Source organism: Marmota flaviventris, chromosome 10 (assembly GCF_047511675.1).
Source record: "Marmota flaviventris isolate mMarFla1 chromosome 10, mMarFla1.hap1, whole genome shotgun sequence".
Classification (NCBI taxonomy): Eukaryota; Metazoa; Chordata; class Mammalia; order Rodentia; family Sciuridae; genus Marmota; species Marmota flaviventris.
In genome coordinates this window covers 523,522-548,918 of record NC_092507.1, presented here as the reverse complement: position 1 = coordinate 548,918, position 25,397 = coordinate 523,522, and the positions used below count along the sequence as shown (strand labels likewise).

The 25,397-nt window shown below is 59.9% G+C and overlaps 2 protein-coding genes across 5 annotated transcripts; one reads left to right on the top strand and one right to left on the bottom strand.

The window, feature by feature from the left end:
• The first annotated feature begins 558 nt into the window (after window positions 1-558).
• Window positions 559-5,461, top strand: Tmem240 (transmembrane protein 240). Its single transcript, XM_027947655.2, has 4 exons — window positions 559-662; window positions 862-968; window positions 4,885-5,093; window positions 5,165-5,461. The coding sequence occupies exons 1-4, from the start codon at window positions 606-608 to the stop codon at window positions 5,311-5,313; spliced, it is 522 nt and encodes a 173-aa protein (XP_027803456.1). The 5' UTR covers window positions 559-605; the 3' UTR covers window positions 5,314-5,461.
• A 532-nt stretch (window positions 5,462-5,993) lies between these two features.
• Window positions 5,994-25,140, bottom strand: LOC114102205 (ATPase family AAA domain-containing protein 3A). Of its 4 annotated transcripts, none has more exons than XR_011708707.1 (17): window positions 24,825-25,140; window positions 21,818-21,894; window positions 21,135-21,236; window positions 20,754-20,813; window positions 20,198-20,267; window positions 19,288-19,453; window positions 18,994-19,063; window positions 16,792-16,947; window positions 16,245-16,301; window positions 15,885-16,010; window positions 15,538-15,662; window positions 14,754-14,805; window positions 14,396-14,466; window positions 13,165-13,332; window positions 11,797-11,905; window positions 6,794-6,926; window positions 6,485-6,569 (listed from the first exon to the last, which is right to left on the bottom strand). XR_011708707.1 is itself a non-coding variant. In XM_027947502.3 (16 exons), the coding sequence occupies exons 1-16, from the start codon at window positions 25,027-25,029 to the stop codon at window positions 6,402-6,404; spliced, it is 1,782 nt and encodes a 593-aa protein (XP_027803303.1). In that variant the 5' UTR covers window positions 25,030-25,140; the 3' UTR covers window positions 5,994-6,401. The 4 variants fall into 4 exon arrangements, 2 of the variants coding, with proteins under 2 accessions (XP_027803303.1, XP_027803304.1); XR_011708706.1 differs by lacking the exon at window positions 6,485-6,569 and adding an exon at window positions 6,576-6,684 and having other exon boundaries at window positions 6,724-6,926; XM_027947502.3 differs by lacking the exon at window positions 6,794-6,926 and having other exon boundaries at window positions 5,994-6,569.
• Between the last annotated feature and the right edge of the window lie 257 nt (window positions 25,141-25,397).

The window sequence follows — 25,397 nt, the reverse complement described above, 5'->3', positions numbered from 1 at the left end:
GAGCCTGGGGTCAGCCTTTCCTGCCCCCGCTCCCAGCCCGCCCCCGGCTCTCTGGCCCTACCTGCTACCACGTGGCCTTGGCTTTGAGTGACCTCCGGGCTCCCTGGTGACCTTGCCCCCCCAACTCCAGCCAGCATGTCAGCATCACCTCCCAACCCGCTAGTGGCGCTATCCTGTCCGACGCGGCAGAAGCCAACCAGCCTGCCCTGCGGCTCTCACCTGGGAACCAAGGACGGGGCATTCGCGGCGAGTCGGGCAGGGTCCCACGGCGTCACGCGCCCGGCGCCCGCGTCCCTTCCGCGCGGCAGGGGCGGGGGCGGGGGGGCGGAGACAGCGCGCGGGGCGGAGGCAGCTCTCGCGGGGCGCAGGAGGCGGGGGCCGCGCCGACCGCGGAGCGCGTAGCCGAGGGCGGAGCGCAGCGCGCCGCTGCCGCGACCCCAGCGGCCCGTCCTGCCGTGCGCCGCGCCTGCTCCCGGGCCGCGGGCTGCGGCGGCGCGCGGGCGGCGCTGACCTCTGCGGAGGCGGCAGGGGCTCAGCCTCGGGCCGGGGCCGGGGGGGGCGCCGGGGCCGGGGGGCGGCGCTCCGGCCCGGCCCGGCCCCGCCCGATGTCCATGAGTGCGAACACCATGATCTTCATGATTCTGGGGGCGTCGATCGTGATGGTGAGCGGAGGGGCTTCCCGCGCGCGCCCCCTGCGCCCCGCCCGCGCGCGCGCCTCCCCCGCCTCGCCGCCTTGTTTACCGGCCCGCGCGGCCCGCGCCGCCCTCCGCCGCCCCGCGCGCCCTCCCCGGCGGCGCTGCCCCCTCCCAGGCCCTCCGGCCCGGCCCACTCCTCGCCCTGACCGGTCATGGGTTCTTCCAGGCCATCGCGTGCTTGATGGACATGAACGCGCTGCTGGACCGATTCCACAACTACATCCTCCCGCACCTGCGGGGCGAGGACCGCGTCTGCCACTGCAACTGTGGCCGGTGAGTGCGCCCCGGCGCGGGGCACGGCACGCGTGATCACACATGTGCGCGGGGCCGGGGGGGCCCGCGCGGGCCGCAGAGCCGCGCCAGGCAGCGGGGCCCACCTCGGCCTACCAGCTGCTGGGGGAGGGGCTGCCCGCCGGGAACCGGGACTGAGGACCCCCCCCACCAGCCGTCCCCTGCCCTAGAGAGCCTGTAGAGAAAGGGCCGCCAGGGGGTGGCGGAATGGGCCGCCGGCCTCCTGGTCTAGGGCCTGGAGGCTGGAGAACAGCAGCCCAGTGTCCAGTGTGGTGGCCACCGTGGAGGCCCGGCCCAGCTCGGCCCAGCCCAGCGGGTCCTCCTCAGCGCCGCTGTGTGCGCGCGGACCTTCCTGTGAGCCAGGGCAGGCAGGTGGAGGAGGTCAAGGTGGGGAGGGCCGACACTGAGGAGCTCCTGGCACAGCCCCTCCGAGTGGAGAGGGGGAACTGAGGCAGGGGTGGGGCTGAGGCTTGCTCAAGGTCACAGTGAGCCCCTGCCACATGCCCCTGAGTGGCCTGTGCTCCCGTGCACGTGTAGTGATGGAGTCTTCCTGCCCATGCATGTCTGTACGTCCATGTACGAAATAAACATCTTCTCATGAGCCGCGCATGTGTGTACCGTCTGTGCATATACATGTGCGTACACACAGTGCACACACCGCATGCACTCATCCCAGAGAGGCCCTCCCGCGGTGACTGTTGTCCCTGCTGGACAGACGAGGAAGCGGACAGAGGTTTTAGAGGATGGACTCACCCAAGGTCATGCAGCCAGGAGGGGATGGGACTCCGACCACAGAACCTGCCCTCACCCTGCCTTGCAGGGCTGTTCCTAGGCTCTGTGGACATGTGAGGGTGGCGGGGGGGGGGTGGGGGGGTCGGGGTGCCAGGGCAGTTGCATGTCTCCCCCAGTGTGTCACATGCCTCCGGGTGCAGACAGGCATGTTGCAGGACAGCGAGTGTGCCCTCGCATGTGCTGGACACAGTGGGAGAGGTTGCTGGTGGGCACATGCTCCCTGAGAAATCTGGGTGCCACCTGGTGTGCCTAGTCTGCCCAGCATGGCCCACAGCGCAAGAGAGGCACGAGGGCACACCCCCTGCTTGTGGGCAGTGCCCGTGGTGGAGCTGAGACCCTCTCAGGTGGACAGTGTGCATGCCCTGGCCCAGACACTGAGCTCTGGGAACACACACTTAACAAGTATAGGTCATCAGATGTGCCCAGCGTGGCTCTGCCTGGGGCCGCACACGGAAGGGCTGCCTGGGTAGACAGAGGGCGTTGTTCAGAGTGTGTTTGCCCAAGGTGTGGGTATGCCTCTCGGGTAGCCTCCAGGACACATGTGGACTCATGTGGAAGAGGCGCCTGCAGAGTGGAGGCTGACTCGAGGCCTGTATTGCAGACCCCCGCCCCACTAGGCACACGGAGCGTCTCTGCGTGTGTACATGTATGTGCTTTGTACACATTTCTACCTATAGGATATGTAAATTCATACAAAGTACTCTTGTATGTTGACAGCATATATATGTGTATGAAAAGCACATGTATATAGAACAATATACAGTGCCGAGTGCTCAGAGGAATGTCAGATCGTCTCTGTGTGGGTGCAGCGACTATGTGCAGATTACAGGTTTGCATGTGGGGTATCCATGTATACACCATGTACACGTCTGCCACAACAGATTCTACCTGTGTACACACCGTGCAGAAAAAGCGTATACACGTTTGTGTCTCGTACATGCCTCTACATGGAATTTCATACAGAGGACATGTATGTGAATTCTGTGCAGCATGCACATTAGCAGGCAGCGTCAGTGCCTGTGCACATGGATCTGTGCACAGGACAGCACCCCACAGAGAGGCCGGCTCTGTGTACGTGGAGTGATGTGCATCCATGTGTGACATGCCACGCTCATGCCGGCGTGTGCTCAGTGCATGGATGTGGGGCTTGTGGGATTGTGGGACCCTGGTCCACAGTATACACACTGCGCTCTGTGCATGTGGCCAGTGTGTATACACGACATGCGTTGGGCCCTGGGTGGACACATGCAGCATGTGTGGCGCAGGCGGGTCACATGTCTGTACCTATCACAGACACATGTGCACACAGCATATCCCTCTGCCTTCATCTGGGAGACCTGAGCGCCCACCTCCATGGCTGGACCTGGAGTTAGGAGGAGGCCCAGGGTCGTGGAAGGGGCGATGCAGATGCCCAGGCCAGCAGCAGTCCCAAGCCCAATTGTTGGCACCCTGCCTGGCCCTGCTTTCAGGGTTCCTGGGGGTTTCCTGCCCAGCCACCTGTGTTGGGGGGAGTCAGAGTTCTTTCAGTGCCCCGGGGACCCTAATGGGTCAGGAAACATTTCCTCCCAGGGACTGGCCCAACCCCATGTTCTCTGTTACCATCAGTGATTTTCCATCATGACGACAGATAATGTCTATTAAGCTTGTAATCAGATGAGTGACAGCTGCCAGGTCAGTCATGGTCACTCCTCACAAGTGGAGCATGGTCCAGCAGCCCAAGCCCTGCCTACTGGGACTGGCCAGTGTGGATGAAGGGGCTGAGCCCCAGGAAGAGCAGGAGAGGTTCTGAGCGGCCTGGCTGGGGGCTGCCCCTTCCCTGCCTCTGGGTGGGAGGTGGACAGCATGGGCCCTGCTCAAGGAAGATGAGTCAGTTTTCTTTTGGGGGGAAGGTCCCTCTGGGTGGGGGAAGGAGGGAAGACCAGGCCTGGGCAGGAAGACTGCAAGGCTGATGGGCAGAGCCACAGGGTCTGCTGCAGCTTGTTGAGGGGAGGAGGGGGAGCAGGTTTGGGGAGCCAGGAGCTATTTTCAGCATGCGTTTGAGGTGTCTGTAGATCCCACGTGGAGACGCGCAGGCAGCTGAGCGCCCAGCAGACATGGAGGTAGCAGGGAGGAGAGTGGCTGTGAGGTTTGTTTGGCCGGCAGGAGCAAAGGACGGGGCCACAGACAGGACGGCTGGGAAGAAGAGGGTGCCACCAGAGCATGTTGTCCTGGCACTCTGGGCCCCAGGGCCACCAACCCCCTCTTCCTGGCTAGGATGTTCAAATCTGCTGTCATGGGGACCAGTTCCCCCTGCAGGTCCACCACTGGGAGTTCTGGGGCTGGAGGGCTCCCTGGAAGTGGGGCAAGCCACCAGAGGAAGAGAGGAAGCTGCGGTAGTGCCACCTACAGGCTTTGGAGAGCAGAGCCCCAGTCCTCGAGAGCCCAGTGCCTCCTGGGGGCATGGTGTGGCTTGTTTGAGGAGACCAGGGCCATGGTGGGTGCCTGGTTCAAGGGGAGGGGCTCTGGCGTCCATCCCACGGCAGTGAGTGGGCAGTGATGGACATGGGTGAGGATGTAAGAATGGGGTGTGGGGCAGAGTCCTCAAGACCTCCAGCACGGAGTGAGGCAGGGAGGCACAAGTTAGGGACCAGAAGGGGGGGGGGGGGCGCGGGAGTACCCCCGAGGGCATGGAGTGTAGACTGCTCTTAGGCCTGTGTATACAGGCCAGGGACCAGGTCTGGTGGGCACTGGCCCTTGGGCTCTGCTGGGCCTCGACAGTCCCCACAGTCAGCATGTGGACCAGGGCTCATGCCTGGGGCCCTCAGGAAAGAGGGAGGTGCTGGTTGAGGGTACATCCCCTAGCCAGACCCTCCCTAGACATCGTTACTGGCAGCAGGATCTTGGCCTCCCACCTGCCCTGACAGTTCTGCCTGGCAGCCTGGGGCTGGGGGGGCGGGTCTGATGACTCTTCCCAACCAGCGCACAGGGATGGCTTCAAAGAACTCCCTGAGGTGCCCCGTGGGAGTCACACCACCTGCCTCGGGGACCCCCAGCCTGCCCAGCGTGGACCCGGGGAAGCCAGGCCAGGTTTGGCGGGAGAGGTGCCAGCCCGCCCTGCCGCCCGCAGGCACCACATCCACTACGTGATCCCATACGACGGGGACCAGTCGGTGGTGGACGCCTCAGAGAACTACTTTGTGACGGACAATGTGACCAAGCAGGAGATCGACCTCATGCTGGGGCTGCTGCTGGGCTTCTGCATCAGCTGGTTCCTGGTGTGGATGGACGGCGTACTGCACTGTGCCGTGCGTGCCTGGAGGGCCGGCCGGCGCTACGGTGAGTGCCTCCCACCCGCCGCTGGGAAGCCCCGGCCCAGCCTGGCCGCCTGACCGCCCTGTCCCCTGCAGATGGCTCGTGGGCCTGGCTGCCCAAGCTGTGCAGCCTGCGGGACCTGGGCCGGAGGCCGCACAGGCCCTTCGAGGAGCCGGCGGGGAACATGGTGCACGTGAAGCAGAAACTCTACCACAACGGGCACCCGAGCCCACGGCACCTGTGAGCCGCGCCCAGGACTCAGGGCTGCTGTGCAGACCAGACCGACCCCGCGGAGGCCCAGCTGGCCGGGCGGGACTGCGGCCTCAGGCCCGGGGTGTCCTGGCCTGTGGCTGGCCGGGTTGTGGCTGCAGGGCAGGTCCAGCGGAAGGTGCTGTCTCTTCTTTTTATAAAGGGGGTGGGGTGGGGGCTGGGGTGGGGCTGGCCACCGGGCCTCAGGGCAGGACAAAAGGGCAGGCTCTGTCCTAGAGGGGCTGGGGGCCAAGGGGGGTGGGTCCTCAGTAGGGACAGGCAGGGACAGGTCTGGCCAGGGTCAGGACTGGACTCAGGCCACATCTGATTGAAAGCTGCTGTTTCCTGTGCACTGTGTTGTCCGTCCATCCATCCGTCCGTCCGTCCGTTTGGTCTGGAGTGGGGGGAGGCGCCAGGGACTACGCCGTCAGCACACGGGAGCATGTGCATGGGGCGTGTGCGACTGAGAGTGGTACAGGAGGGAGGACAGGCCCTCGGCAGCTATCAATAAGGGTGGGGCCTGGGCACCCCAGCACCTCACTGTGAAGCCCACCCTGCCTGGCCAGTAAACTCTCCAGAAAGCTCCAGCCTCTGCCTCTTCCGTCACCTGAAACCCCAAGGGCTGCAGAGGGGCCCCCACAGCCCGCCCCTCATATCAACCATGAGACACACAGCAAGGGTCAGTCAGTTTTATTAGATTTTGGAAAGAAGGGCCCCCCGCCTGCTGGAGGGGGCAGCAGCTTGGAGCACCAGACGTCATGGACCGGTGGCTATCTGGCTCTGGATCCACCCCACTAGGTCAGGGCTGGGCTAATTCTTGGCACAAACATGTGCAGGGCAGCATCCAGGCCAAGGCTGAGCCAGTGACCTCACTGCCCCTCTGGTCCCCACAGGCCCCGGTCCTGCTGGCCAGGCTGTAGCCCCCAGCCTTGGGTACCCAGCTCGCCTTGGAGGCCCAACCCTCCCCCAGCCAGCACCCCTGGCAGAAGGGCAGACTTGGGGCCAAGGCTGAAGGGGAGCTGGTGGGAAGGCACTGCAGGCCGCGTGGCTGCACTTCCCAGAGGGTGGGCCAGGCGTTCCAGCCTAGCTGGCCTGCTGTGGACTCAGGTGCGGGGACTCGCCAACCTGGGGCCTGGGGCCCTCCAGAGTCAGCCACTGCATCTTCTGCTGGTGCTGCTGGATGGCATCCTGGACCCGGGCGTCCATCATGGCCTCGGTGAGCACCCCATCCTCAGAGGCATACGCCATGGCCTGCAGGAAAGAGGCCAGCAGCCTGCACAGGGGCAACTCACTCTGCAGTGGCCTCCCAAGGGCCCCAGTGTGGCCTGACCCATGTCTACAGGGGCTCTGCACATCCCAGCACGGCCTCTGTGCTCTGAGACACACACCCGGCTGACCCACAAGCCCCTCCCAGGCAGAACAAATGCGAAACCCGCAGGCGACTCTGGGCACACAGGGGAACCCTGAGTGGTCACCTCTGGACAGGCTGCCACTCCTGCACTCCCTATCCTAAGGACATCACGGGGGTCCAGCCAGCAGGGGTCAATGGCGTCGCCGTAGTCACTGCACTTGGGTGGCTGAGGCTGCAGCTCGCCGGCAACAATAGCTCTAGAAGCACCAAAAGGGTCGGTGGGCCCCAGGGTGCGGCGGCTCGGCTGAGGGGTCAGGCCAGGGTGCAGGGACCTCACCGCACTGTGCTCGGGAGGGAAGGGGAGCTGGGGTGCCTGGAGGAAACTCAGGGCAGTCCCAAGCAGGGAATCCTGCCTCCAGGCCACCTGAGTGGGACCCTCACCCACAGCCTGGGCCCTCCTCCCAGACACTGGATTCCCCCCAGGGGCAGGCGTGCTTGGCTGGCGCTTGTGGGGCCGTGACTGCATGGTGCCACGAGGGCCGGAGTGCACAGGGCCCCTGCCTCACCTCCACCTGCTGCGGGAGCAGACCCCACCTTGAAGCCAGACCACCAAGTTGGGGAGGGAGCAGAAGGTAAGGTGGAAGCTGCACATGAGACTGGCAGGTGGACAGGGCACAGCCCAGCCCTGCTCAGCATGGAGCCTGCTGCGTGGCAGGACACAGCGACCATGCTTCACCCAAGGCAGGGACCTGCTGCACGGTAGGACAGACGGCAGCACAAGTCACGCTGCTGTCCTGACTTCCTTCGAGTCTATACTGGCCCAAGAGACACGTTCACCAGGGTACAGAAGCGCATGCCTGCAGCGGCCAAGGCAGGAGGCCGAGGCAGGAGGCCAGGAGTTCCAGGCAGCCCGAACAACACGGTGAGACCCTGTCTCAGAGACGAACAAACAAGCCAGGTGCAGTGGCCACACCTAGAATCCCAGTCACTCGGGAGGCTGAGGCAGGAGGATCACGTGTTCACCACACCATAGCAAGCCCCTGTCTCTAAATTACAAAGTTTTGAAAAGGGCTGGGGAAGCAGCCCGGTGGTTAAGTGCCCGGGGTCTGATCCCTAGTATGGAGGAGGGGAAAAAGAAGGAACAATGAAGCGAAATGGAGAAGAAGTGCGGCCACGTGGGATGCTGACAAGGAGGGTCCCTGCTGACTCCTTCCTCAAGACCAGTGCCACCCTGACACCTGGGCCAAAGACACCCAGGGGTGCAGCAGGCCAGCAGCGGCAGACCAGTGGGCATGGCCCCAGGGATGCAAGGGTGTTCCCGTGGGAACACTGTCACGCACACAGCAGAAGCCAAAGCAGGGCCAACACGTGGCACTTGGCCAGCTCCCTCCTTGCGGTCCTGAGGTGGCGGGGATGCTCCACCACTGAGCCACATCCTAACACTTTTTATCTTGTACTTTGAGGCGGGATGCCACCAAGTGGCCTAGGCTGGCCTGGAACCTGCCATCCTCCTGCCTCAGCCTCCCTTTCCTAATAAAAACACCCCACAGAGAGGTACAGAAAGAGACTTCTCAACACAGTGGGAGCACAGGTCAGGAGCCTGCCAGCTCCCCCAAGGCAGGCCGGCACACCACCACTGAGCCCCTCCACAGCACAGCACTGGAGCCCTCCCTGGCAACTGGGCAAGAAGAGTGGGCTGAGCCAGAGAGAAAGAAGCCAGTTGCTTCTGCTCCCAGACGCTGTGACCCTATGGGTGGCAGGGCTTGGGGGCCACTGAGACCACACAGCCCCAGCTCCTGCGAGGGCTCCCGCCCAGCACCATCCTGCACACATGCACTCGCCCGCAGATGTGTCCTAAAAACCAACCCATCAGAACTATCAGGACACAAGGTCAACACACACAGCAGCTGCAGTTCTGCACCCTGACAGAAATTCCAAAAGGAAGTAATTCCATTTATACAAATATAAAAAGGAATAAAATGCTTAGGAATTAATCAAGGAGATGAAAACCTTTACGGGAAAACCGCACAATACCACCAAATGGGACTGAAGAACACAGGAGGTGGTGCAAACAGCCAGGTGCGGAGCTCAGGCTGAGGCCAGAGGACTCAGGTTTGAGGCCAGCCTGGGCCTCTTAGCAAGACCCTGTCTCAAAATAAAAAACAAAGGGGCTGGGTTTGTGGCTCAGCGGTAGAGTGCTCGCCTAGCACGTGCGAGGCCGTGGGTCCAATCCTCAGCACACATAAAAACAAATAAATATACTGTTTCTAACTAAAAAATAAACATTTTTAAACCTAGAGCTGCTCAAGTATCTTTCTTTTGAGACAGGGTCTTGTTGAGTTGCTCTGGCTGGCTTTGAACCCAAGATCCTCTTCCTTACTGTGAAGACCCCTCTGTGAGGAAAGGGCGGTCTTCTCAAAACGGACGCTTGGAAAACTGGGTATCCGCAGCCAACGACACGAGGCTGCACGTCCAACTCACGCCCTCACAAAGCCAGAGCTGGGGTACAGCTCTGTGCCAGAGCGCTTGGCTGCTGTGCACAAAGCCCTGCATTCTTGCCAGTTATGCACCAAAGAAAAAGACCAGAACTATAAACCCCAGGGGAAAACCACAGGGCAGGAGTGGCCACAGTGGTACCAGAAGACTGCTAGTTCAAAGCCAGCCTCAGAAATACACAGACCCTGTCTCAAAATAGAAGAACGAGAGGGCTGGGGATGCAGCTCAGTGTTAACAGCACCTCTGGTGCAGCCGCTGGGACCTCCCCCTAAAAAGGAAGAACACAGTGACGGCGGGAGTCCGACAGACTGGACTTGGCATCGTCCTGGACGAGCCAAAGGCAGCAGAGCGAGAGTCGGCCTCTCCAGCACTCACCAGAGCAGATGAAAGGTGTGCCCTGAACAGCGGGGGAGGGGCTGAGACCCAGAGTACCCCAACAGCCAAGACTGAACACGGCCACCCGATCCCAAGTGGGCAGGGGACCTGAAGAGACATGTCTTCAAACAGGCACAGGTGGCGACTAAGCACCAAAAAGGATGCTGGTGACCAGGGAAGAGCAACTGAAGCAGCTCTGTGGTGCCCCCACGCCACCCAGAGAGGAAGCCCAAGCCACAGCCATGCCTATAATCCCATCAACTGGGGAGACCCAGGCAGGAGGTACCAAGTTAGAGGCCAATCTGAGCAGCTTAGAGAATCCCTCAGCAAGTCAGCAAAACCACCTCAAAATAAAAAAGAGAAGGAAGAGGAGTGTGGCTGAGGGACAGAGCACCCAGGTCAAGCCCTGGATGAATGAACACCAGGGCCACCAGCACAGGGCAGAGCTGCCCTGGCAACTGTGGGCACACCAGGCCCTGAGGAGGCAGGACACCCGCAGTGTGGCCACACACTGAACGCAGGGGTGCTGCGGCCTCCTGTTCAGGCACCAGCACTGGGAAGACCCACACTGCCCAGCATACACGCCGTCTCCAGCACTGAGACCCGGCCCAGCCCATGGGTGCAGAGACGTGGCCATGGGAGGCTGACTGTCCTGGAAACCAGCTCCCGCAGACCACGAGGCAACCACAGAAGTCCTGGTTGTCACAGCTCACACCCCGAGGCCCACAGGGCAACCCTGACAGGCAGTGGCCACGCCTGGTACCCAAGTGACTCGGGAGGCAGAGGCAGAAGGATCCCAAGTTCCAGGCCAGCCTCAGTAACTTAGCAAGACCCTGTCTCAAAGTACAAAGGGTCGGGGGCGGGGGGGAACACCAAATGCTGATGAGCTTGGGGAGAGACCAAGGCCCCAGAGAAGGTAGTCTGTGGGCGCTGCCACATGGCCCGGCCCAGCCCAGCAGCTCCACTCTGGGGTAGAGAACGGAAAGCCGGCTCCTGAGTACCCTCCGCCAGCTGGGAGAAGATGAGGAAAAGAAAGGGGGGCTGCCTAGCAGCTGGGGATGAGGGGGAGTGAGAGGTCAGAGGGCATAGGGCTTCCATCTGGGAGGACAGGAAGTTCCAGCAATGCACAGCAGTGATGGCCCCAGCAGATGCCATAGGCCTGCGCCCGTCAAGATGGTGCCGGGTTGGTGAACCTGAGGGTAAGTGCAGAGGCAGGACGCAGGACTCACTTCACACACACCGAGCTGAGCTTTGGCGCCCCAGGGCTGCCTCTGTGGACAGCCGTCCGGTGTGGTGAGCTGCTCCTACAACACGGGCCACAGCAGCATGCCAGGTCACCCTCTGCCAGATGACCCTCCCCAGGCCACGATGACCATGATCACACAGGCCTCGGGGCCTGCATTTGGAGCCTGGGCCTTGGAGGAGTCGTGGAAGTGAATGAGGCTGCGAGCTTGCCCCCAAGTCAGTGCCACCAGAAGACACCCCAAGAGCCGCTCACCACCCCCAAGGACACACCAGGATGTGGCCCTTGCAGGCCTCAGGCGCTGCTCTGGGGGACAGACCACAGCCTCAGAACCGGGAACACAACGTGGTGCCATGGTGCCACCTGCACCCTGCCGAGTACTCTGGTCTCTGGTTTGTCGACCACAGTACGTCCCACAGCACAGCCCTCAGCTGGCTAGACCCGGAGGTGGTCTTATCTGTAAGAGCAGCTGAGCACCCTGATGGAAGCAGATGTCTCTCTAGCTAACCTCTTGCACAGAGGTGACCAGGTGGGCATGGCACCCACCACGGCTTTCTCAGCAGCCACCAGAGGCTGTGATCTCCAGGTGCTCCCAGCACTGCGGGAGCTGAGCCGGGGTTAACGGGGGGCACCCTGCCCTGTGAGCCCTGAGCCACACATAGCCCACACACCTGCCCCCACTCTGCAGCTGACCTGTCGGGAAAAGCAGAACCTCAAGAGGGCTCATGCACAGCAGGTGGCTGTGAGGTTCCACCTGAAGTAGGTGCTCAGAATCTGTCCAGCTCCCCACCTGACGGGCTAGGTGAACAGCCCCTCGGCCCCCACCTGCCTCAGAGCCTCCCGTACGTCCGCCCGGGCACCCTGGCCTTCCCTAGGATGATGTGTTCTGTGTTCACAAGCCCTTCCAATGCAGCCCAGACAGGATGAGCCAATGGGGGAGCAGCCCCTGGTGAGGGGGAGTAGAGCAGGGGCCACACCCTCCATAGGCCTCAGAGCCCAAGAGCTCCACTCACCTGCCAGGCTACGGCCAGCTGGGCGATCTCACGGCCCGACATACCCTCCGTCAGCTGGGCGACCTCTGAGCACTTCCTGCTGTAGTCAAACTGGGCCAGTTTCAGACGCCTGTAGGAAGAGGTCTCAGGTGGTGCCCAGCCAGCCAGGGCTGCACACGGCACAGACTAGGGAGACGGGCATCAAGGCCGCCCACCTCATACCAGAATCATGGGCTGTCCTGGGCACCCCTTGGCTGCTCCTCTGAACATAAGCCAGGATCTGCCAACACCCGGATCCTCCTGGCTAACCTGCTATGGGGCCAGGCTGGGGCACTGCACCCCTACACCCCCACTTTCCACCCACTCCAGACCCAGCCCACATCTGCACACCAAACAGCCAAGCAGCAGGTGCCACTCCAAACACTTAGCCAGTGGAGTGCAGGCAGGGTCCTGGAAGGGCAGCGAACAGCATGGGGAGGCTGCACCTTCCATGTTTCCAGCAATGTCACCTTGGCCAAAGGTAGAGTGGCCATTGTGCAAGAGGTAGAGAAATGAGGTCATGCTGCCTGGGCCAGGAGGAGGTGGGGCCTGGCCAGCAGCAGTCCAGAAGCCAGCCCACCAGGCTGCAGAAGGTGAGGGGGTGGGCAGGAAGGATTCAGGTCAGGACATGGAAGGACCTGGAGCCAGGCGCTGCCAGCCTAGGCCCCTGGAGAGGCTGAAGGCAGAGCAGCCTCAGCTGACGGGGAACGTCCTGGATGCAACAGAAAGGGGAGCAGGGAGAGCCAGGGCCTTGCCACCAGGCAGGCTTTGCCCAGTGGCTTCGCCCTGCACCCAGCATCTGACAGTCATGGAGAGCCACACCCCACCCACGAGGCTCAGGGCCCCTCTGAGCAGCTCTTGGGAGCAGCACGGTGTACAGGCAGCTGGACTTGATCATCTGGCTAGGCCACTTGGTCAGCCATGGACTGCCATGACCACCCCTCTCCTCAGCAGGCACAAGGGCTTTGGAGTAAGGCTCAGGGAGCAGAGTTTAGCCTCTCCCCAGGGCCCAGCATTTTCCCTAAAGCTCCCAAGTGACCCGGGTGCTTCAAATAATGGGAAGGTAAGCGTGTAAAGTGGACACTAGATAGATCGGCTGCTGCCCTCAAGTAAAAAGGGGCTGGAGAAAAGGGCCAACGACCCCACAACAGAGCTGCGTATCCCAGGGCCCCAGGGAACCATCCCAAGGATGCCTGGTCCGAACAGGACCCCACCAATGGCCACAAGACCCCAGGGGAATGGAAATGCCACCAGGAGGTGGAACCTGCTGGACATGCCCAAAGGTAGGAGGGATGGGGTGGCTGCTGACAGCAGATGGCAAGAGGGTGGCAAGCGGGCCTGGACACTTACTGCTTTCCTTCTGTGGCTGGCTTAAGAACAAACTTGTCAAAATACATCCTCACCAGGCGCTCCCGCTCCTCGAGCCGCGGCAGGTGGAAGCAGACCATCTCATCAATGCGGTCACTGACAGCCCAGTCGAAGTCCTCAGGCTGGTTGCTGGCCAGGACCAGCATGAACCTGCAGGCAACAGGCACACGGGCTGAAGGCGGCAGGCAGAGGGCTTCTTGCTCCTCAGGGAAACCTCCGGAAGAACCACTTGGCACCTGGGGGCTGAGCCCAGGGACCCATGCGTGGGAGGCCAGGACTGTACTGCTGAGCTGCACCCACCCTGGCTGGCACTTCAACCAGGAAACCCTGGGAGCCCCCAGCAAGGCCCCCTGCACAGTGCAGGCCCCAGCTGCGGTGTCCGCGTTCCTGTTCTCGCCCCAGTGGGCTTCTCCAGTACAGATCCCAGACCAACAGGCAGCACCAGCAGGACACTTGTTCCCTCTTGCTGAAAGCCTCACTCTGCTGGGCAAACCAGGCCATGGTGTCCAGCAGATGCCTGGCCAGGCTGGGGACGGGGATCTTGACTGGGCCTGGCAGGAACCTCAGCTTGCCTCAGAGCATCCGGGCTCAAACAGCAGCCCCAGCTAGCAGGCGTCTGAGAATGCTTTGTGACCAGTGAGCAAGGAACAGGACGAGGGGACTTGGAAAGGTGTGTGGGAACACAGCACCCAGGCTGACGTACCTCTGGAACAGCCCAAGAAGCTCCTCCAAGTGAGACCTCTCTTTGAGGCCTGGAGGCTGCCCTGGGCCCCGAATCCCTCTGGAGGCCAAGGTCCTGTGCTCCATCCAGGATACGTGGGAACTGCTCCTGCCCTCGCTCCCACCCAAAGTGCCCACCTATGCCCCTGGTGAGCCTCCTGAAATCCTGAGGGACGCCAGCCACAACGGGGGTCTCAGCTTTGCCTCCCTCGAAGTCAAGTGGAAGATTGGAAGCCAAAGGGTGGGAGGGGTCATGTGAGTTGGTGGCCCTGCCTGGCAGAACCTGGTATGGTTTCTCTGTGACACTTGCTGCCCTTCCCAGACAGGGGTGTCAAGAACAGCCCTGACAGCTGCCCAGGCACCAAGTGCTGGACTCTGGACCCTAGCCGTTAGCAGTAGGCATGCCTGGGCAGTGCCCCCACTTCCCTTGTGAGGCCAAGGGTGACAATGCTGCAGGTACTCTGCCCAGGGCAAGGGGAGGTCAGGGGCTCACTTGCTGCTATGCTGGCCAGTCCTGTGCAGGAAGGCGTTGAGGGCAGCCCTGAGGTCTTCACTGATCTTCTCCTGCAGAGGGAAGGCTTTGGTGTTGGTCATAAGCCTGAGAAGTGGGGAGGGTTCTGCAGGCCACTCCTGCAGGGCAAGTGTGGGCTCAACCCCGTCTGAAAGCTGGAACTGCACTTCAAGCCCTCAAAAATGCTAAGAGGGCTGGGGCACTCAGTGGTGGCACATGTGCTTGGCACAGCCAGGGTCCTGATTGACCACGTCACCACAAAATTGCTCTTGGCTCCAGCTGCAAATGCCCAGAGTGCCCAGCATCCTCACATGGCCAGGGACGCACCCAGGGAACTCACTGTGGCTCTCTTCCTAAGAAAGGCGTCTGCTTCATCCACAAAGAGCAGGAGGCTGTGAACAAGAGCGTGCCACACGAGTGGATGCTTGAACCCACAAGACAGCCCCAGGGCCACAGGCTCTACCCACCAGGACCTCTAACACGCATCCAGTAGAGCCACGCAGCAAGGCCAGGGGAAACCTGCGCAGGCTGCCTGCAGCTTCCAGAGGAGCGGGTGCAGGGCCTGGTGCAGGGCCCGCCCGAGCAGCCAGGGAAGGTGCAAGTCCAGGGGACAGAAGAAGGGGGCACGCCTGGGGCGACTAGTAGGGCTGACCACGCCACCGCCAGACTATCCTGCTGAGGGGTCATGGCCTCAGATGGCTTTCAGGAGGTTCACGTAGGAACACCACCTGCACGCATGCACACCACCAGCACACACACTCAATGGAGCACCTGTGTGGGGCAGACCCTCCCCACCTGAGCTCACCCCTCACTTCTCTAATCTCTAACCAGTAGCCCCTTCGAACTGGAGGGGAAAGACCAACAGCCCATCCTCAGCATGCTGACGGACCCTCCGCTCTAGACAGACCCTCTGACAAGTCCCCACTGCTCAGAGGCTAGAGGCTGCTTGTGACCTGCACAGCATGGAGGGCAGAACACCAGGGGACAGTGGGTACCAGCAACCTGAAAGAGTTGCTTCCCAGCTCTGGAGGTGGAGTGGTGAACACGGCCGCTTTATAGAACAGCATCCCCGGGGTGGCCAATGGCCTGGGGACCAGGGACCTGCGCAAGGGGTACACTCTCACCCTCGCCGGCTGGTGTTGGCCCAGTCGAAGACCTTGTGCATGGCGGTGACACCCTCCCGCCCCATGGGGGCCACGTCCCCGCCTGTCATGATGGCGTAGTCCATGCCTGAGTGCAGCGCCAGTTTCTGGGCAGAAGGGGTGCAGGAAGGAGAGAGCACAGATGTTATACACCCTCTGCAAAGCCCACAGCCCACCAGCCACTCTGGCGCCTGAAAAGCCCCACAAGAAGCACTGGTGCTGAGCATCACAGTGGTGCTGAGAGGCTTGGGGGTCACAAATGGGGCACCTACCTGCAGAAAGAACGGGCCTCCTCACACTGACGGTGCCCCTGCAGTGGGTGTTCTTACCTTGGCAAACAGTGTCTTGCCAGTGCCTGGCGGCCCGTACATCAGGATGTTCCTGTACAGGCTTTTGTTCCTCTTGGTGTTCCTTGTTGCTATGGCAATGTCCCGCACCCGGGCCTCCAGGCTGGGCTGTCGGGGGAAGTGTGTTTGGAGACATCCTTGGGGGCGGGCATGTGTACACTATGCTGCAGTCTACTCCCCGGGGGCTAGTTTGGACTAGCTGAATACAGGCTGGCTCTAGCTAGCAAAGTGTATTTCAGAAGCCAAAGGCCATCAACAGGAGACCCGTGGGCCCAGCTCTGCTGACTTCTGCAGGACCTCATAGCCCACCCCGACCCACCCCACCCATGGTGACTGACTTACACTGAGAATGACACCCTCCAGTGCATCCTGGGGCTTGCTGAGGAGCCGCCTGCTAACCTGGGGGAGCAGAGATGCAGACATGCAAGGACCTCATTCTCGGAGCTGGGAAGCCAGACCCTGGGACACATGGCATCTGCTGGGGGTTTGGGGTGATCTGTGGATCCTTCACTGAAACTTATTTTCTTATCCACCTGCCCAGAATGAATGGAGGAGATCTGGGCGCAACCCATTTGGAGGACAGGCCCAGGAGCAGGAGGCTCCATGAACTGCCTCCTTCCCAAGCAAGACAGGCACTGGGGCCCAGGGTTCGTACAGAGCCAGCGGTGCCCTGGGGTGCTGGTCACCCAGCCTGCAGCACCACACTGACACAACAGGGCCTGAAGGCGAGTTCAGACTGGGAGAACCCTCCGCAGGGGGAAGCAGATGCTGCTTGGGCACAAGGGAGGGAAAGATGATGGTGTGTGATGTAGGCAGCACTTGCCAATCGTGGGAAGAGGCCTGACAAGGACACAGAGCTCTAGGGGGCAGGTGCCCACTGCAGCCATACCTGCACAGGGTGCCTCAGAGCATCCAGCACCGATATGCGGGAGGTTTCCCTCACCAGGGACGGCTTCCCCAGCCGCGCCTCCACATAGCGGCCAGCAACGGCAGTTGCATTCTTCGCTGAATAGACCCCGACAGCCAGCAGTGTCAGCCCAGCCACCTGGAACAGAGAAGCAGGCAGCACGCCCGTCAGCAGCCTGTACCTCCTGGGTCCCTAACAGGCCCGGCCCAGCCTCAGCCCTGCTCCCTAACAGCCAGTGCTCGAGTGCCTGGAACAGTCAGATCAGAACGCTCTTCACCCCAACCTTTCTCAGAGCTGTGTTCTCTGTGACCTGCACTGCAACTCCTCTGACCCTGAGGCTGCAGGCTGAGGACAGCCTTATAGCGCCAGGTGCCTATCACGGCCACAGCCTCCACTGCTTTTCTGCCCAATGAAAATGTTATAAGTTTACTCCTAGAAAACAAGACTAACCCCAAATGACTAATCCATATCATGCACACGCACACATACACACACCAGTCAACAACCAGCTTACTGGGAGCTCCCTTACTTCACAACATGGTAAGAAGGTACCTCCTAACCGGGGCTCAGGCAGAGCTGGCCCAGCAGACACGAGGCCCTGGGTTCCACCCCAACGCTGCAAGTGCCAAAACACAAGTCACAGAAGAAAAGAAGGGCTTCTTTCCTCAACAGACAGCACTGCATCTGTGCAGTCCCAGCTGAGTGGGCAAGGCTGGCCTCAGCCAGGCCCTATGACTGTGGACCCACAGCCATGCCAGCCAGACCGCACTCCAACGAGTGCTTCCCTGGGTGATCAACCCCTGCTACACTGAAAAGCCCTTAGAGACGGTGTGAGGAAGCAGCAGCCGTCCACCGCTCAGCATCAGAGTCCCTGCCCAGTGGAAGTAGGTAGGCCCATTCTGCAAAAGCTGCCAGGAAGAGCCAGGTATGGGGGAACACATCAACAACTCGGGAGGCTGAGACAGGAGGCTCACACGGTCAAGGCCAGCCTGGGCAACTTGGCAAAGGTCCTCTCAAAACAAAATACGAAAACACACTAGGGATGCGACTTAGTAGTAAAGTGCCTGGGGTTCAATCCCAGTATTTAAAAAAAAAAAAAAAAAATGGTGCCAGAAAGAAAGTTCTAGTCACATCCTTTCAGGATGCTGCAAAGCCAGCTCCAGTCCTCCAGTCTTCCAAAGCCTCAAACATGGCACTGCCAGGGCTGGATGCTTGTGCCCAGGAGCACATGCTGGGGGCCTGGTCCTGTCCACGGAGGGGAAGGGGCAGAACCTTTAAGAGGTGGGAGCTAACCCAGGAGTGGTGGCCACACTTGTAATCCCAGTGAATGGAGAGGCTGAGCCAAGAGGATCGTAAGTTCAAGGCCAGCCTCAGCCACTTAGCAAGGCCTTAAGCAACTTAACAATTTAAAAAGGGATTGAGAAGGGGCCAGGGTTGTGGCTCAGTGGCAGAGCACTTGCCTAGCACGAGTGACGCACTGGGTTCAATCCTTAGCACCACATAAAAATAACAACAAAAAAAATAAAGTTTAAAAAAAAAAAAAAAAGGATTGAGGGTACAGCTCAGTGGTCTAAAGTACTCCTGGGTTCAATCCCCAGAACCAAAAAAAGAGGCGGGGCCTAGGAGAGAGTCATGAGGTCGGGGGCTCAGCATCAGGAATGGATCAGTGTCTCCTGGACAGACTATCAGTTCTCTCCAGAGCAGGACATCATAAAGCAAGGCCACCCCCTGTGCCCAACCCTTCTGTGGGGGACTGGTTGGTTCCCTTTCCACTTCTCTGCTACATTGTGTCCTAGCCAGTGGGCCCTGGCCAGGAGGCCAGTAGTATGTCATTTGGACCCTAGCAGCACCAGAATCTGAAGCCAATAAACCTCTTTATAAGTTACCCAGCTTTGGTATTTTGCTAGAGGGGGAAAAAAAAAAGAAGACCAAATCGCTTAAAATCGATCCAAAAAGGCTCCCTCTCATCTAGCTGCACCTCCTCTCCCTGGCTGAGGAGGAACAGGAGCAACGGCGGCAGCAGTACAAGCAGAGGCAGCCCCGGGCCTTGCTCCAGCTCCAACACGCCCCGAGCACCAGGTGCTCCACCCTGTCAGCAGGCACAGAGTTGCAGCACACCAGAGGGCCCCCCAGAACACCCAGAGATGCCTGCCAGGCACACCTCTGGGGATGCATGATGCCTACCGTGGCTGTCACTTTGTCCCAGTCTGTCACAAAGGCACGGAATCCTTCACCAAACAAGGTGCCAGCCGTCCTGTTGGGGGAGAACAGCCACATGATGGGAAGGGATGTGGGACCTGGACACAGAGCTGGAGAAGGTCAAGGGCGACACTCCCCCGCAGCTTCCTATACTCTCAGAGGCAAGCCCTGAAACACAGGGGCAGAGAAACCCCACCAGCATGATGACCCCAGCTAGTGACCTTAGAGGGGCATCCCACGGCCAGCACCACACAGCCAGGGCTCCTGCTGAATGCTCACCTGATGGACTCCAGAATGGTCTGGCGGTGCTCAGCAGCCTTCAAACGGATCTGCTCCCGGGTGATGTCCGCATTCTCCCGCTCGGCCCTGGCCCGCGCCCGGGCCTCTGCCTCCACGCGCAGCATCTCGTTTTTGTGCCGCAGCTCCATCTCCCGCTCCACAGTGGCTGCCCCAGAAAAGGCAGGACAGCAGGGTTCAGCCTGGCAGAGCCAGCCTCTGCCCACAAGGCCAACACACAGACCTCAGCAAAAGTGATCCAGGAACAGTATAGAGTTCAGCGAAAAGACCCGCCTGGGGTCCAGCTCCAGCAAGCAAGGGAACCCCATGACCAGGCCATCCTTCTAAGGATTGTGCACACTTAAGGAAACAAGATGAAGCACAGAGGATCACAGGGCAAGCCGACTGACGCCGAGACCAGCTGTCGTGTGGCCAGACCCACGGGACACAGCCAAGTGCCCTTCTGTGCAGCGCCTGGGGGAAATGCCCATAGCCACGACAAAGCGAAACCCACATGGTGGCTTCAGGTCCCCCTGGCCCACAGAGACAGGAAATAATAGTCCTTTCTTCTGGACACACGTGCGTGCAACGCTGACACCATGGCCCACTCATAAATGCAGCTTCCACAGGGTGGTAAACACGGATTCCCACCCAGGCAAACCAGTGTCAGCACCCTTTGGAGAGGCACGCGGCCAGGCTGCAGAGGGGCCTCTACTGAGAGCAGCCCCACCCACGAGAACAAGAATCTGGACTGCCTGATGCACTGCAGAGCCCAGGCTTGGGATGCTGGCCTAAACTGGGACTCTTGGCACGCTGTTAAGATGCTTCTGAGGGACTGAGGGACCCACAGAGCCACCCCCCACCAGTGGACTCCTTCTTCCGGGAGCCTCCTCCACCCCAGCGTGACCCTTACCTCGCCGCATGGCTTCCTGCTTCTGCACAGACTCCTCTTGCTTCCGTAAGTTCTCCTCATTGAGAAGTTGCTGAGAAGAAGCCACAGAGAAGGGAGAAGCTTTCAGAACCAGAAAGCAGTGACACCAAGCCTACAGGCTGCAGCTGCTCCGAGCCAGAGAAACTGGGCGTTCACCAGAGGGGCTCACAGCCTCTATGACCTGACACAGGCCTCCTGGGGCAGCACGGCTGCCAGGACTCACAGAAACTGACACCAACAGCAGGGTGCCAGTACCCACAGGGGGAGAGTGGCACCCAGGTTTTGGTCTGCCCGACTCTACTCAGTCCCTCACTGACCTCCTGGTTAGCCAGAGCCCCTGGGTTAGGCCTCCTGGGCAAGAGCCTCAAAGCCCCTGGAAAGCCCACCTCTGTGCCCACACCTGTGCCTGTGTGCATCTGAACAAAGGTCCCCAGGACTAACCATGTGCTCTCCCATCCATGGACTAGCCTGACTAGCAGCCCATGAAGCTGCTGACCTCCAGGACAGCAGGCCCCTCAGGGAGATGTGCCCTGCTCACCTGCTGCTTCAGCTGGTCCTCGTAGCGTTGCCGGGCCAGCTTGTCCTGGTACTGGGCCCTCTAGAGAGGAAGGAACGATGAGGACACACCTTAGCTGGATAAACCAGCCTCGACAGCCTCGACCAGGGGCTGGGGCTTCAGGTGAGCTGCCTACCTCCCACAGAAAATCAGATGTGCTGGCGGGGGGGGGGGGGAGCTCAGTGTGGAGGGATCTACGGGCTTTGGGTGTTTGCACAAGGGTATTCCAAGGTGTTACAAGGGTAACAGCTGACACCCAGTAAATCCTTGGTTGGCTAGTGAAAGAGAGATCCAAAGCTGCACCCTACTCCCTCTCCTGGTCACCCCAGGCCTCCTGGTATGAATGACCGCTTGTGCCCTTACGGCCTGGTGCTGCCGGGTCTCTTCACTCAGGGTCTTCCTCCTTTCCTCAGCCTGCACACGGATCTGCTCACTCTTCAGCTGCTCCACAGCAGCCTCATACTCCTGTAGAACAGGGCCACTTAGGATACCTGGCTAGAGGCTGAAGGCTCCCTGCAGCCCTCTTCCTCAAGCTGCAGGGCTCTGGGGCAGTGGCTTCAGTGGCACACCCAGCTGGTCTGTGCACTTCTGGAAACGCAGCCTGGACTAATACCCCTACCTGAGCTCAGGCCTTGAAGGAACCCAGACCCAGCAGAGAAGCACCAGAAAACATCTGGAAAGGCCTCCAGGGAGCAAGACCAAACCAGATACAAATGATCGGTCCCACAGGGACACATCACCCTCCCCCAGGCTTATACCATGACTACTCCATAGCAGCCAGGGGCTAAAAGCAGAGCCTTCTCCAGCTTACATGCATGAAAGGATGCTGAGTCCCACCAAGTGCACAGAATGAAGCTAAGAATTCCAAGAAAGACCCCCTGCCCTCACGTAGACCAGTAGCCCCTCGCCTTATACCCGCTCTTTCAGGGGACTCTGCTGTGGGGACTCAGCCACACCCGAGGCCCCATCTTGGCCTCCCCTGCTTCCTTCCTGAAGGAGCGCCCAAGCTGGCATCTGCACCTGCCGTCTCCTCTAGGCCCTCTCACCTTGAGCTTAGACTGTTGCTCCAACTGTAGCGTCTGCTCCTGCATCTGTGCGAGACTCAGTGCCTCCTTGGCGTGGCCTGTGGGGTGTCAGACAGAGGAAATCAAGACACAATGTGGCTGTGGCCAGTGGGCAAGCACCCACTAATGTCAAGGGGCTTTCTGAGAAGCCACCGCATGCCTCAGCCTGAAGTGCTCCTGTCTACTTCCCAGTCCTGCCTTACCTGCCTGCCCTCAATCCTGGCCAGACCTTGCACACCCCTGCTTTCAAGGCTGCTGCCCTGTCCCCAAGAAAGCCTGGCACAAGGCCCTGGTCTCATCCCCAAGGATCTATCACCTTTGTAGAGTTACCGCAGAAAGGCCACCCCACACCCATTCAGAGCAGGCCAAAACAGCAGGCATTTCCCAAGTGGGCAGAATGCGGGCTTTGGCTAGAGTGGCCTTTAGTTATTCATATTACACATTTTTCTTAAGCTTCCCATACCTATGACCATGAATCTGCTATCAAACACACACAGGCAAGAAAAGGGACAAATGAAACCCCCGATGCCACAGTGACCTTGGCTTGCTCTTTGGCCCGTCGAATTCCTTCTATCCCCACATGCTGCCTACTTTTCTTGTTTTGGTGCTGGGGACTGAACCCAGGGTGCTCTTCAACCAAGCCACATCCTCAGCCCTTTTTATTTTTTGAGACAAAGTCTTGCTCAGTTGCCAGGACTGGCCTTGAACTTGCCATCCTCCTGCCTCAGCCTCTGAGTTGCTCTGAAGTCTTCAGAGTAAGCTGCAACTAGTACACGTTATGCTGTGATTACGGGAATATAGGCATGCACTGTCACACCCACCCTCTCTGTTAACTTCATTGAGGCCGTTTCCTCTCCTGACAGTGAAGCAATTATAGTTCTCCTTGGAGAATAAAAGAAGGAAAACCTCAGCACAGGACCGGTATCCATGTAAACTCCCGAGTCACAACCTAGGCCTGACAGTAGCTCACCACCTAAGACGGTTCTGTACCAGCAGCTTTGTCTCCCACAACACTCAAGCACCCACCCTGGTGGGATGTCTGAGACATGGTCTGGGGCATACAAAAGACTTTAGGTCCATAAACCAAGCTGGCATCTAAGAAAGAACCCAGAAGATCTGGGCAGACACTGGAAACAAGGTATCACTAGGTTGGGCTTTGAGGAACAAAGAAGGTAGTCAGACTGTGCAGAGGACCATTGAGGACAGTTCCTGTTGGCTTGGGAGAAGGCAGTGGGGTCAATACAGAGGCTTAGGCCAAAACATAGTAGACCCTGTGGCAAAGCCCAGGGGACCGCATGAATCTGGGTGAACAGGAGGCTTATGAGCCGGGAGCCTTCAAAGAGGGTGCCTGGCAAAGGGGCTGACAAGCAGACAGGCATGAGGCACCCTGGGAAGAAGGGCTGGGGAGAAACATAGCCATCATGGAGCCAGGAAGGGTGGTGAGAATACAAACGCAGAGTACAAGATGCTCGCAGAGGCTGAGGCAGAGCATCCCAAATTCAAGGTAAACCTGAGCAGCCTATCAAGACCCTGCCTCAGAATGAAATAAAAGATCTGGGGATGCAGCTCAGTGGTAAAGCACTTGTCTAAAGGGTACAAGGCCCTGAGTTTAATCAATAGTACTGCCAAAAAAAAAAAAGGAAAGGAAGAGGGAGAACGAAAAAAGTGGAGAATGCAAACAGATACTGAGGGAGCAGCAGCAGCCACAGCCACAGTTGCATCTGTTGGGCCAGAACCGAGGGCCTGGACAAGTACTCTCTAGGCAATGGACCCAGGCAGGTCGGATAGTGCAGAGGGCAGGGAAGCACAGACACCAAGAGACTTGTTCAGACACACCCACAGCTGTGTCCCACAGGCCTGGGTAACTGCCTGTCATAGGGACCAACTAAGATTCAGCTTGGAAATTCTGGGTATGGTAAGTGGGCAAAAACCCCCAGGAGTTGGGGCAGAAAGGTGCCCCCAGCTGAGTTTGGTCAGGGATTAAGTCTGCTATGGTATGAGATGTCCTGAAGCTTGTTCCTCACTCCAGCCAGCTAATAAACTAACAGATAAACTAAAAGATCACCTGTGAAATCGTCCACCCAGCCGGGCCTTAAGTGACACAATTGTGAACCAAATCTGAATGCACTGAACATTCCTTTGGGACTATAAGAGCCAGCCAGCCAGACCCAGAGACCAGTGCCCAAGACATTCTTGTAGCCTCCTGGGAAAAGGCAGAGGATTGAGACACCAAGTGCCAAGCCCTCTCCCTTATTATCAAGGTGGCTCTGCCTACACCTACTTCACACCAAGGCTTCCCTACAGGATCTTCCAGTGATAAAAGGACACCCTCTTAAACAAGTTTGAGACTACTGTATTCCTTTAGTCAGTATTTATTTGGCACTTTGGCGCACATGAAATTGCGCCATTTTGGTGTAAATCATCAAAACCACAGGAGAAAAGAAGGTGGTGGGAAAAGCCCTGGGTTTCGAGAGGGTATCAGTCACTGCTCACAACTGGCTCAAGGAGGTCACCAGCTGGGCCAACACCCTCTGGCCTGTGGCTTTACAAACGCTCCCGCACCCACCAAAACGCCAACGTTTCCCAATAATAAATGCAAAATCTGTTACATTCTCGTTAAAACGAAATAACTAAAATATGCTTTCCTTGTTAAGTGCAAAATTGCCACCAACCCCGCGCACAAGCATCTCCGGATCTGGCCACGCCCTGGCCTGCCCCACGTGGAGGCTGCAAGTTCGAAGGATCCCACGCGCCGGGCAGTGCCCAAAGCCCAGGGCCCAGGTGGGCACCCAGCACTTGCACGCTGAAGCCCCTGCTCCGGCCTGCTGGCGATAGCTGAAGGTGCAAAAGAGGAACAGGGCCTGGACCCTGGCACGCAGGACGGCTCGGGGCCGCCGACAGCCACCCAGTCTCGCCCGGTGAGGCGCTTACAGGGCCCAGCGGCTGGCGCCCGCGAGACCTCCCGCGCCCCGGCGCCCTCGGCACTCACGCGAGTGCTCCAGCTCGCGCGCCGCCTTGGCCGCGCGCTCCAGCCCTGTCGGGTCGAAGTTGCTCCATTTGTCCTTGGGCGCCTGCCGGTCTCCCGCACCGCGTTCGCCGCCGCCCTCGGCCCCAGGCTGTACAGGCGGCAAGGACAGCGGTGGTCCCGCGCCTTCGCCCTTGGGGCCCTTGTTGATGCCGAAGAGCCAGGACATGACCCGAGAGCGCTGCACGATACCGGGACCCCGGTGGACTGTGACTCCCACAACTCAGAGCAGCCGCCACGCGCCGCGGGCCGGCGGCAGGGCCAGTGCGCAAGCGCGACACACACCCCTTCCTCCCGACAGCGGAAGTGCGCGAGTCCGCGCGGCACGCAGCCCTCGGACTGGGAGAAAAGGCCGTGACGCCACCGGGAGGGCGTGGCACAGGATAAGGATACCAAGCTTGGACAAATTTGTCGGAACTGGTGGGCGCGCACGGTAGCACTGTCAGTTCGCAGCAACCGCGGGAGTTTCGGCCGTTGTGGGCGCTGGAGAAGCCCCAGCCTGGGAGAGACCCCCCCCCTGGACAGATATGGACGCCG